Source organism: Anthonomus grandis, chromosome 5, assembly GCF_022605725.1.
Source record: "Anthonomus grandis grandis chromosome 5, icAntGran1.3, whole genome shotgun sequence".
NCBI classification, from domain to species: Eukaryota; Metazoa; Arthropoda; class Insecta; order Coleoptera; family Curculionidae; genus Anthonomus; species Anthonomus grandis.
Window position 1 is genome coordinate 12,772,515 of NC_065550.1, and position 11,773 is coordinate 12,784,287.

At 32.1% G+C, this 11,773-nt stretch overlaps 1 protein-coding gene across 1 annotated transcript; it reads right to left on the reverse strand.

The window, feature by feature from the left end:
- Positions 1-318: 318 nt before the first annotated feature.
- On the reverse strand, positions 319-6,206 carry LOC126736940 (salivary glue protein Sgs-3-like). The gene is made up of 4 exons (XM_050441608.1): positions 6,039-6,206; positions 985-1,174; positions 619-929; positions 319-499 (listed from the first exon to the last, which is right to left on the reverse strand). The coding sequence occupies exons 1-4, from the start codon at positions 6,103-6,105 to the stop codon at positions 426-428; spliced, it is 642 nt and encodes a 213-aa protein (XP_050297565.1). The 5' UTR covers positions 6,106-6,206; the 3' UTR covers positions 319-425.
- Between the last annotated feature and the right edge of the window lie 5,567 nt (positions 6,207-11,773).

An 11,773-nucleotide genomic window follows, 5' to 3' on the forward strand; every position in this document is an offset into this window, starting at 1 on the left:
TTTCTTTTTGATAAATGAGTAGGTATACAACTTTGGCCAAAGTATTTAACAGGGACACTTTGTATTGAATCATTGTTAAAAGCTTCGATACACAAACCTAGATAGTATCAGCTTTACTCACAAACTTTTGACAATTATAAGTTTCTTATATAACTTGAATAAACTCCGACAAAAATCATCATATATAAGCATCTCATTTAAACAATTTATGCCAAGCTCATGACCAACTATATTGCTCAAAAGCTGAAAGCTGCCGTTAGCATATCTACCTCTCTATTTTTTTTTTACTTATTTCTTAGTTTTTAATAACTCACAACATTTTAAAAATAATTTTAATTTTAGACTAAAATATCCAGTTTTTATAAACTTAATTAGATTACAATTTATGGTTTTGACAGTCCATTTGTTAGCTACCAGCATAGTAGTTAAGCACTTTCTGCCCACCTTCTGCATTCTGGAAGCCACCACCAGATGCTGCATTTATTTGGTCTAGGAGGACCTAAAAAGTTTTCGAACTTTGAAAAGAAAACTATTGACAATAATAAGACAACTTGAAATAATATGTTTAAGTGATTTCTAGCACGTCAAAATTAATAAGAATATACTAGATCTACATACTAGGTCTCCAAGGTCTTCTGGTAGTGGTCGATCTAGTAGGCCGTTGGGGCTTTTTCGTTGTGGTAATGGTTGTAGACGCTTTAGTAGTAGTAGATCTAGTAGGTAATGTGGGTCGAGTCCAAGGTCTTCTTGTTGTGGCGGCATTTGTTGTTGATATGCTTGAAGATTTCGCGGTGAACGTAGTAGAGCTAGTAGGAGAAGGCTTTCTTGATGTAGTTGTAGGCTTTGATGTGGTAGAAGTAGCAGTAGTTGTGGTTTTCGTAGTAGTGGTATTGGCTTTAGTAGTAGTTCTAGTAGAAGGTCGAGTCGGCCTAAAAAAAAACCTATTTTAAATTAATCTGCTCGACTAAAAAATTAATGACCTACTGAACGGTGGTAGTATGCCAACCCTCGCCAGAACAGCCTGCGCTACTAGGCCAATCGCAAACGTTTAACGCAGCATTCCATTCAAGGTTACTTGGACAGATCATCTTGTGGGCGATTCCGTTACTGCATTGCCAGAAGCTATTGCAATTGCTATCTGGGAAGTATACGTCTTTGGAATTTATGCAATTTGCTACAAACAAAAGAACGCTTTTTTGAACTTTTCCTTTAATTTTAAGAAGTGTAAATGGTAATATATAACAAGAGAGCAAATTGTGATAATCAAGAGAGGATATGACTAACTGGTTTCCGCAGCACTTTTTCCAATGTAATTCAGAAAGGTTTTCATAAGCTCAGGGAAATTATTTATTTATTATACATTTATTTTTCCTCCTACGTGCCACAGCGCGCAAGCTTGGCGAGACTAATGAGAATTTAGAAGTCAGATATCTTGGCTGTAAATATCGGCGCGTCAAACGATTAAAATTAAATTAAAAGTACAATTAAAATTAAATCTTAAAATCTTTTTGATGCAGTAGAATTAAGGATGAAGGGGATTGACTAAATGCAAATCTAGTGTCACATTTACGAAATTATTACCATGACTGTTTAATTTGTTATAGTCGTTACGCTTTCTCATGCTCAAATATTCTTATCATAATATAACGAATATAAAAATAAGATCTGATAAATTTCAATTGCAAAAACCCGAGTCAAATAATGTGCAGGAAAAAAAAATAGCAATGATCGCAAAACATCAATTGTTTATTTCTTGGAATATTGAAGCAAGCAAGTTTTCTAACGAACATCGTTCGTTTATGTTCTTCAACTTTTGTAGATATTTTTACCACCGATCTTTCCGATATGTTTTTTTTTCAAATAAGGCAATAGTAACCTGCGTTTCAAAGAACAAAAATTATTCTTCATTGGTTTATGATAATTTTAATTTAGTATACAGGGTGTCCCGGTTCATGTGGGAAATCTCTCGGATTCAGGTAGAACATCGAAAAATAATACCGAACGTTCCTGTAAAAAAAATTCCTACAGGCCTTCTTTACGAAGATACAGCCTTTACGAAGATACGAAGGACGCTGCTGGAAATTGGTTTTTCATAAATTACTTTTAAACTACCCGGTAGAATTTAATAAAATTTTTAGGTGATGAACACTATTAGGGATCTCTTAAAATGACATCCTTAAAATACATTTACCTTGTTTACTTTACCAGGGGCGGACTAGGTTGTACACTTTAATGCGTATATTTTGAACACCCTGTATGTTAAAGTCTAAAAAAAATAAATTTGGATACCCTAAACCCTAGGCTAAAAAAAGGTACTCTTGTTCATTATCAATAAAATGAACTGTTTTGGAGAAAAGATAAATAAGCGAGCCAATGTTTTTTTTTTAATTTTTTTTTTATGAGATAAGTACGCTAGTTACTTAAAGAACAGAGAAATTTCGATGTAAGTCATTTAATTTTAAATAATACATGTTCCTAAAAATACAGTGGAGTCCTAAAAAATACTTTTACAAAATATTTCTTATTTATTAGACGTTTATTTCTTTTTTGTTATTCTTAAGATAAAAACTAAACTAAAAAAATAATGTAAACCAATTTTGAACGCATTATTGTTACAAACGTTGCTATACTCCAAATTTAGCAAATACCTATCATTTAAACCTAATCTTTGTCAACATATTCATCCTTTATTTGATAATATTTTTTTAATTTTTGTATTTTTTGGTAACTTTTTATTTAAATTACGTCAAAATATGGAGTTTACTTTTATTGAGTATGCAGATATGCATCTTATGTATGATCTGGCGTCTTGCAATGCATTGGAAGCAAAAAGATATATCGCTAGAAATTGTGTTCTAATGCGGAACGGATTATTTTGAAGAGTATTTAATTAAAAAAGTGTGATTAAAGTACCAATTTAAATGTAAATTTTATTATAGCTTCTTTCTCAACATATTCTTTAAAATATATTCGTGATAACTAATGAAAATAGAGAATACTTTGCTGCCGCATCAATGAAAATTCTGCTTGATAGAGAAACCCTGGTGATATTTGGAAGCACCTGCCATGAGACAGGCTAAGGCACGCATAGATGCGTCCTTTGCCTGCCTCATCAAACAACTACTATACTTAAAGAGATGCGAAATTTGACTTATGGCGGCATTTTAACTAAATACTGGCAGTTAAGACGCCACCTCCATACCCTAGATATTGCGGATAACGCCGTTGGTATTGCCGTAATAGCTTAGTGCCGTAGGAGAACGAAACTGCTGAACACTTCATCGGAGAGAATCCAAAATGGATCAGACATGGAGACAATGGAGATAGAGCGCCTCATTGGCTTCCCCAAGGCTACTAGCCCTGCAAAAGAGATCAATGGAAATAAGTGTTTTAATTTCCTCTTTCTTTAACAAAAAAAAATATATATATATATATATCCATTGATCTCTTTTGCAGGGCTAGTAGCCTTGCAGTAGCCACACATTTCGCTATACCCGTTATAGGTTTAGGGCCTACCAGCAGTTTTATCAATCCTACTCTAGAGACTCAAGAACATTGCCTAAGTTATCACGCACCAGTTTCTTTAGAACTTTTGTATACTCCAATATAAGCTTGTAGCTTACTTTTTCAGCCATAATATAACCATAGTCTTAACGGCGGCTCTGCTGTCCCAGCAAATTGATGCGCAACAACGCTCTTACCAAGCCTGTTTATTAGTAAACAAAATTTATTAGTAACTTTTATGCTTGTGTAGCCAACGACCTTTACATTTATGAATATGCCTTAAACAAATTCTAAAAACACTTCTCTTTTATCTATCAACCTCTGTACATTAAAAAGTCGTTTTGTATAAGTATAAAATTGTTTTTTTTTAAAGAAACTAATCATAACTAATATCGATCAATTACAAGCCTGACACAGTAGATGATTTTTTTCGAGAAACTGGCTAATCTTTTACAAGTTTCTTTCGCAACGCCATTTAGGAAAAAAACGAATAAGTTTTTACAAGAAGTGCGGTCATCTGACAATATATCTGTACAGGCTGTAAAAACCAACATTTAAGCGATCGAGGCAGTTTCCTCAAGAAGAAGCAATAAAGGAGCCCTAGAGCCCCTAGACGTAAACTAGATTAAGAAGAAACCTCAGAAAATGCAAATTATCATAAAAATATCAACCCACTGCAACATCGCAATAGGAATAATGAAAAAAATTGAGTTACGCATAAAACAAAATAGGCTCATGGACTTTTATACAAATATACGACGTTTTTAACATAACAAAACAATATAAGTCATTTCATGTTTATTACTCCCTAATAAAAGAACTTGAAAATAACACAAAGAAAAGAATTAAAATTTGTGTTACACAAATGAACATAATACAGGAACAGAATTTTATAACATCTACCACATCGAAGAAATTCTTATAAAACGCTGAACACATATGATCAAGTCATTAAATCTAAGAGCTAATCTAAAAGCTAATCAATAAAACTATTGTAAAAGATCAAATAACACTTTTTGAAAAATCAATACTACATTTTCAAAATATTACGAAAACTTTAAAACAGAATCAATTAACATTAGGCAATAAAATAAAAGAATGATAACGTTTTATTCTAGAAAGTCATAATGAACATTTAGTAACTTATTATTTTCTACATTTTCAAACCATATACTAAAAACATTTTCTAAAATAAATGCCTTTCATAACGCAATCATTGATCCAAAAATATTATTAAATGCAATAAAAATTGTAGAACAACATCTAGTCAAAAAAAATTCCCTTTTTAAGTATTATGGAGAATATTTCACTATATAAAAATCATATAAATTAAACGCTTCACAAAAGAAAAAGAGATTTTTTTTAGAAATTCTAATTGTTGAAGAAAATAACCACAATTATTATTATCACTTACATGTCCTTCCTACTCCTCTATCAAATTATTTTTAAAATTATTCCAAGTTCTAAATGTCTTCTTTTAAATGACCAAATTACGTACTTGTAAACGAAGCCCACCGAGGTCTATAATCAAGAATACTTATACCTCCATACAAAAAAAATTGATAACCTAGCTCTTTAAATTTCCATGAAGATTCAAGTCTCAGATTAGTTCGCCAAATTAAAGTAAATAGATATATTGTAGTGGTGTCAAGTGTAGTGGTTGCTATTCAGATTTCTACCGAAAAAAAAAAAAATAATATACACCTGAACGGTAGCTACTTAATCGAAAATTAATCTTAAATGAAAACTATTTTAAATGCCCCAAAAACGCAAAAAGAAAAACTTAGTGAATTTTTGAAATTCCAGCTAAACGAATAAATACTGTGCGTTTTTATATTATATTACTTTATATTTTTATAATAATTTTAGCATTTTATATATTGTATAAAACATACTGGTTGAAAAGAAAATTCTTTAGGACAATCCTAGAAGAAACGGTCCAGAACATTAGACTTTTATCAGCAACGCACACCAGAAAAACATTATACGTAAAATGTACGGTAAAAATACATAATTACTCATTAACATAATTTTATTTTTTGATTGGGTATACTTAGACTTTTTAATATAATAATATTAAATACTTATAAAAAAATATTGTAAAAACATTTATAAATATTTTTAAATAATATTCTGTATAATATTAACAATGCATGTTGTTATTTTTTAATTTTCCAGAGTAACATGTTCAAGATCAAAAGCTGGACAATTATTATCACAAAGCTGTACAATACAGCTATATGTATAATTACACTTCAATTCAGCTATACTAAGGTTGGGTTTTAATTAAAAGCCTAGAAATTATTATTTAGTATGGACAAACAATTATTTTTGACCTTAATACATTAAAAGTTCGTACAGGGTTTCTACAACTACTTAAAGTTATAGAAACCCTATATCAATTCAGCCCTATATCAAAAATTGTTATGTACTTCTATTGAGAATTGCTAATTCAAACCCACTACATCACAAAAATCGTTTATATATAAGATATATATACAGGTATACTAGTTTCAGCTCTAGAAATTACTTACGTTCAGGAGAGGCAGAAACAAGAGCGCTCCCCATTGCCAAAACTAAATACAATAATGTCACTTGCATGTTGCTTGTTGTTGTAGTGGGACAATAACTGAGCCAGGTATCTATTTGTCCAAGAATTTATACATTTTTGCTATTATCCAACCATTCTGAAAAGCAGATAGCGCGGCTTCAGTTCAATTGATATCATTAAGATTTTATCAGAGCTACTGTGATTTTTGAAGGGTTATTTGCTAATCAATGTATTTGTGGAAAATCTTTTAACTAATCCTATCTCTGATATGCAGTGGCGTTACTAAAATCAGTGTTTTGGTTAATGTAAAATCTACCTTAGGATTATTTAAATAATGAAAGAACTCGTCCATTATCTCAAAGTTTTATATGTCACGAAGATTACATGTTTCGCTAATAAAGCATCATCAGACCTTATAAACTAGATGACCTGCTGTACTAAGCAGTACTTAGATATAAAAGGATGTTTTAAGACCGAGACTTGAAGTTCTTAATTTTTTTCTTTATTTAAATAATATTTAGTTAAGGTGTATCTAAACCCGTGGAAAATATTTATTTCCTAATCGATTTTAATATTACTTTTTTTATTAGGTTTCTATTAAAAATATGTATCCCAGCTCTAAACACATTAAAACTCTAAACGTCCATGGTGATTTTCCAAAAAATTAAATACTGCTAATAGTGTTTTATATATATACACCTGAATAGTAAAATAGATTAATACGTTTCCCAACCTTCGGATGAATGGATAATTACTATTAAGCCTGGATACCAGCCGCTACATGTATGCACTTCAAGTGAGTATACCATCAAGGTAAACCCTAAGTAAATCCGCTTTCTAAACTTCCAGCACTAACTTGCTATTCAAATAATCATAAAAAATGCATTATTCGCATCAGATGATGCTATTTTAGTACAATAGGAGTAAAGTTTTTTTTCTTTAATAAACTGGTAAACCGGCCTAACTGTAGATAGCGAGGTAATGAAAATCCACACCTTTTTCAAAAGGATCCTCAGTATCCTGAAAAAAATTAATGTATGGGAAGGAATTTATGGTAATAAAAATTACCCGGGCTTTTTTTTTGTTTGGAAGAAAATTTAACTGGAAAAGTTTATTTAGACCCCCTCGCAAATACAATATATCCTTCAATCATCCAATCTTTGGTAAACCAAGTGGATAAAAATTGTGTTGGGATATTAAACGAAAATAAATTTGCATTTCAAACAAGATAAACTCCCCGCACTACGCTTTGGCAGTTCGAGAAAAGCTTAATAAATAGGTTCTATGGATGTGTATTGGCAGGTGTGGTACAATTGAATGGCCCGCATGGTCGCCAGACTTAACACCACTAGAGTTTTGCCTTTGGGGTATTTAAGAAGAAAACTTTATAAAACCCCACCTAAAAATATTAATGATGTAATGGATCGAATTAAAGTCCAGCTCAGAGATCTATTAGAATCTTTGATTTCCGCGAATAGTCCTGGTGCCGGTGTTGCTTATATATTCACATGGCATGCATTTTTAAATCGCAAAATTTCATGTGGAAAATGTCATAAAGTAATATTCTAAGCGATATTTAATCATTCCAATAAATAAATAAATGTTTTAGACACGTTTTTAAAAATTTATACATTTGATTCGCAAAATTTGTCTACAGACGCCCACGTACTATTTTGTTAGACGTCTGACCTCAGTACCAGCTACTCAAGCGTGAAAAGTTGCACAGGTCCGGCCTTAAAATTTATTTGTATTTAAAATTTTATTATTCGGGATTTTTGGGTTTAGTTTTATAAAGTTAGAAATTCAGGATAGTTGATAGCAAGGTAATATTTAATTTAAAGATTAGATCTAAGTACGTAAAATCAGTTTACCCAAAAACTGTAATTTTATAAGTTTAGTTTTTAGCGCCATCGCAGTGGAGTATTTATAATAAGTGATGAAAAAATCGGTGCTACAAATTACTCATGCCCATTTATTCTGTGATTAAGGCAATAAAGATTTACTTTTTGACACAAAAAGGTAAAATCTTTTGGTTTCTGTTCAAATTTCACATATTTCTTTTTTTTGGGTATTGAGATTTATTTTTGTTTCGTGGTTATTATTAACGGGGATTTTGGCTGCCACACTCAATGTCCTTTATTATTTTTTTTAAATTTATAATAAACTCTATTTTTTTGCCTTTTTTCTTTAGCAGTTTCTTCCATTAAGGAAGGAAACAGTTTCTCTGTTACCGCCATGGATTCCAGCTTCATTTCGCATTGAAGCATATGAAGTAGTCTTGCCTCTGAGACAGAACAAGTGTGGCAGTAACTGTAAAAAAACTAATTAAACTGGTTTTATAGTATCTCTGTAAGGCAAATCATTCAAGCAAATCACAGGACAAAAAACTGTAAAAAACAGAATTTTAAACTTGTTTTCTTCATAAAAATATTGTTTTTCTTACCATAGCAAAAAAGGTTTTTTTTTCAGAGAATGGAGGAAGAAACAGTCTTTATAGTGTCGCTGAAGGACAAACAGGGGCAGTAAGCTGTAAAAAGAAAAATTTTAAACTTGTTTAATTAATAAAAATAGGGTTTTCTTACTATATGGAATAATAACTAGTTGAGCCACAGATTTTCAATTTCTGCATCAGATTCATTATTAGGTATCCAAATTTATAATGAAACGGTCCCCTCCATTCAAAATAATCTGATGAAAATTACGATATTCCCCTTCATATCTTGTAATTTTTTTTATTAGGCCTTCTCCACTCTTCCTCTCCTAAATTCATAACTTCCTTCTTAATCAAATTTATAATTCTTTTATCAATTTATTAAGTTCCAATTTATGTGTTTGGAATTTTTTCAGATAGCCTTAAATGGTATTATGCATTATCCATAACAATCGCACTGTTTTCCTTTAAATTTGGAATTAATGTCTTCTCAAACCAGGTTTTAAATATATCCGCATGTTTTTATGATAGTCCACATTGCATTCTTATATTTTTTGCCACACAATTTCAGTCCATCTTTCACCCAACCTTCTTTTGAACCACAATGAATATGATCATTCAAGATCCCCTGTTTGGTGGAATATCTTTTAGGGCACATTTGTTAGAACTATCAGTCCAACTCCTTTTTGCCATGTCATGTGTATCATACCATATTTTGTTCAAATAATATATGGATCTTTCTTCCTCGCAAAAACTTTTAATTTTCTCCAAATATTCTATACGCCACCTGACAATTCGAGCACTTTCCATCACAGCATTTTTTGCAAAGCACTACAATCATTTATGAACTAAGGATGATTCCTTAGATTATTATAGACATTTAAACACATTTTTTCCTCTCTGAAAATTTATGTCCTCAATTGCATGGAATAAATTAAAAAAAATGGTTTTCCATGCGATTAAAGTTAAAATGACCATCGACTGCCTAGAAAAAAGATAATTCAACAAAATTAGTTCATGAATATAAAGTACGATGAAGAATATACAAAAAAGAATTAAAATGGCACCGATACTTGATTACTACTACATGAACGTGAAGTAGAGTCGCCAAACAATTGTTTGGCGACTGTACTTCATCACAAATGTTATTGTCTCTCTTGTGCACCCACGGTCTCTATAAGCCCGCACAAACGCTTTTCTCTTCATTTGCCAAATTTTCCTGCCTATTTTCGCAGGATCGAAACATTTTAAGATCTTTAGTTACAATACCAAAACAAATCCACAAACACAAATAAAAAAAACACACTTCCTCGCAGTAAAAACTGCAACAAATTTAGATGAATACAGGCCAAATTCTAAATTCTCCACTTTCACAAACGTGTAAAAAGCAAAACCGGCAAAACCCATCAAATAATAATAACCTCACATGACTCTCGCAACTATTAAAGGTGATAGACCCATCCTTAAAGAACTATTTTAAAGGGAATAGACCCATCCTTAAAGATCTCTTTAAAAACACGACGAAAGTAATACAAAAACGACCCAAAAATTTATCTGGGTAATCCTCAAAATCAATGGGATACGCAATCACTTGCACAGCAAAAAGTAGGAATCGCTAGAACGCAGGTGTTTTATGTTTGTTTAATAGATTGGCTAAAAAGATGTGAGAAGTCTGTGAATGCTGGGAGTGTTTAAAATGTTTTGTAATATACTTGGATTTTAGTCCGCGGTCAATTTTTTGATATTATTTTCTTTTTAAAAATCGACATTTTTGAAAGAAAAATAAAAAATAGTGTAAAAAATGGGGTTTTATGTATATTTAAAATAATTTCATAGATAAATTATATAAAATTTTGCCATTTAAACATGTATATAATGCGACAATAAATACGACATAAGCTCAGGGATTATTTAGTGCGGCAACTGTGACACATCTAAGATTCTAATAGATCTCTGAACTGGACGTTACTCGCGAATATAGAGATATTAGCAGACAAACACTTGCCAATGATCATGAAGATTTTCGAAACAGACTTTATTATTATCTCACGAATAACGGAGCCAGTCGGTTAAAGTGAATAACTCATGATTTAACCCGCGGCAGCTTTTGTTTACTGATTTACTGGTACTTTTTTGATTACTTCCAGAACTTTATATGGCCCATCCCGGGATAATTGTTGAAGTGTTAATAATAGATCCTGTCATCTGTTAGATCATAAAACCAAACCATGTTTTTGCACCTCTGGTGTTTGGCATTTATATCTATACATTTATGCATCCTTGATCTGATCGCTAGAATTTTACCCTTGATCCGAATGTAGCTCTGAAGGTACACGAAATTGGCAGATCCATTCTTTTACCAAAGCGTCGGCGATAGTGGAGTCTTCCTGGTTTGGTAGAGGATATTGTACTATGATAATGTACTAATTCTCTGCTTCTGATTTGAAAACGTGCTGGCAACATCAATAGTTCTTTTAAAGGAAATCCACGTTTTAGTGGCGCATCTTTGCGGCCCTTTACTTACGCATTTACGCATGCACCAGTCCGTTAGGTCTGCCTAGCTATCGACTCAATAAAATCTTTCCCTGACTTTTCCCAGGTTCTTTGTTACTCCAAGATCTCTTCCTGAGACACCGACATGAATTAAATCCAGCTCCGAATTAAAATTTCTTTTTAAAATCTCTCTCTTTTATAAAATCAACATTTTGCCAAGTATCGTCGACAATCCCAACCAACATAACCAACATAACCAATAACATAACCCAACATAACCAATGATCATCTTTCTCCTCTACCGGCTGATAATGCTTGCAGTCCTGATGTTGCAGCGAGAAAAACAGGACATTTACTGGGGCTTGCTAAATATAGGTCTAAGATTGCTCCTTTGACTTTCCTTAGTTAGAACTAGTGCCTTTTAGATGGTGTCTTCTTATGAGACCAGTTTTGCTACATTTCCAACTTCCGGTTCTGGCGTTTTTATCTCCAACAGCCTCTCTAATTATCCGCTTGACCGGTTCCTCAAAATCGTCCTTAGAATCACTTGCAGGACACAAGTCTGACCTTTATTCGTGACACCTTCGAATTCAAGGGGCCGTATTAGTGCAACTTACTGGCTTAGGTGGATGAATTAGTAGTAAGGTCCATTCAGGAACGCTTGAACTGCCAAAGGTTTCATGATTCTTTTATGGTTATGACAGTCGAACCAATAAATTCTGGCAAGGAATTGATTTCTGGCATTGATTTTTCAACTGCGTGTGGTAGACATCTTTATAAACCATATCCAAATT

Excerpts from the sequence above, each read along its gene's own strand:
- LOC126736940 (XM_050441608.1), bottom strand. The coding sequence starts at position 6,105 with ATGCAAGTGACATTATTGTATTTAGTTTTGGCAATGGGGAGCGCTCTT. Across the intron at positions 1,175-6,038 it reads TGTTTCTGCCTCTCCTGAAC|CAAATTGCATAAATTCCAAA; the intron begins GTAAGTAATTTC and ends TTTTGTTTGTAG. Across the intron at positions 500-618 it reads CAGAAGACCTTGGAGACCTA|GTCCTCCTAGACCAAATAAA; the intron begins GTATGTAGATCT and ends AAAACTTTTTAG.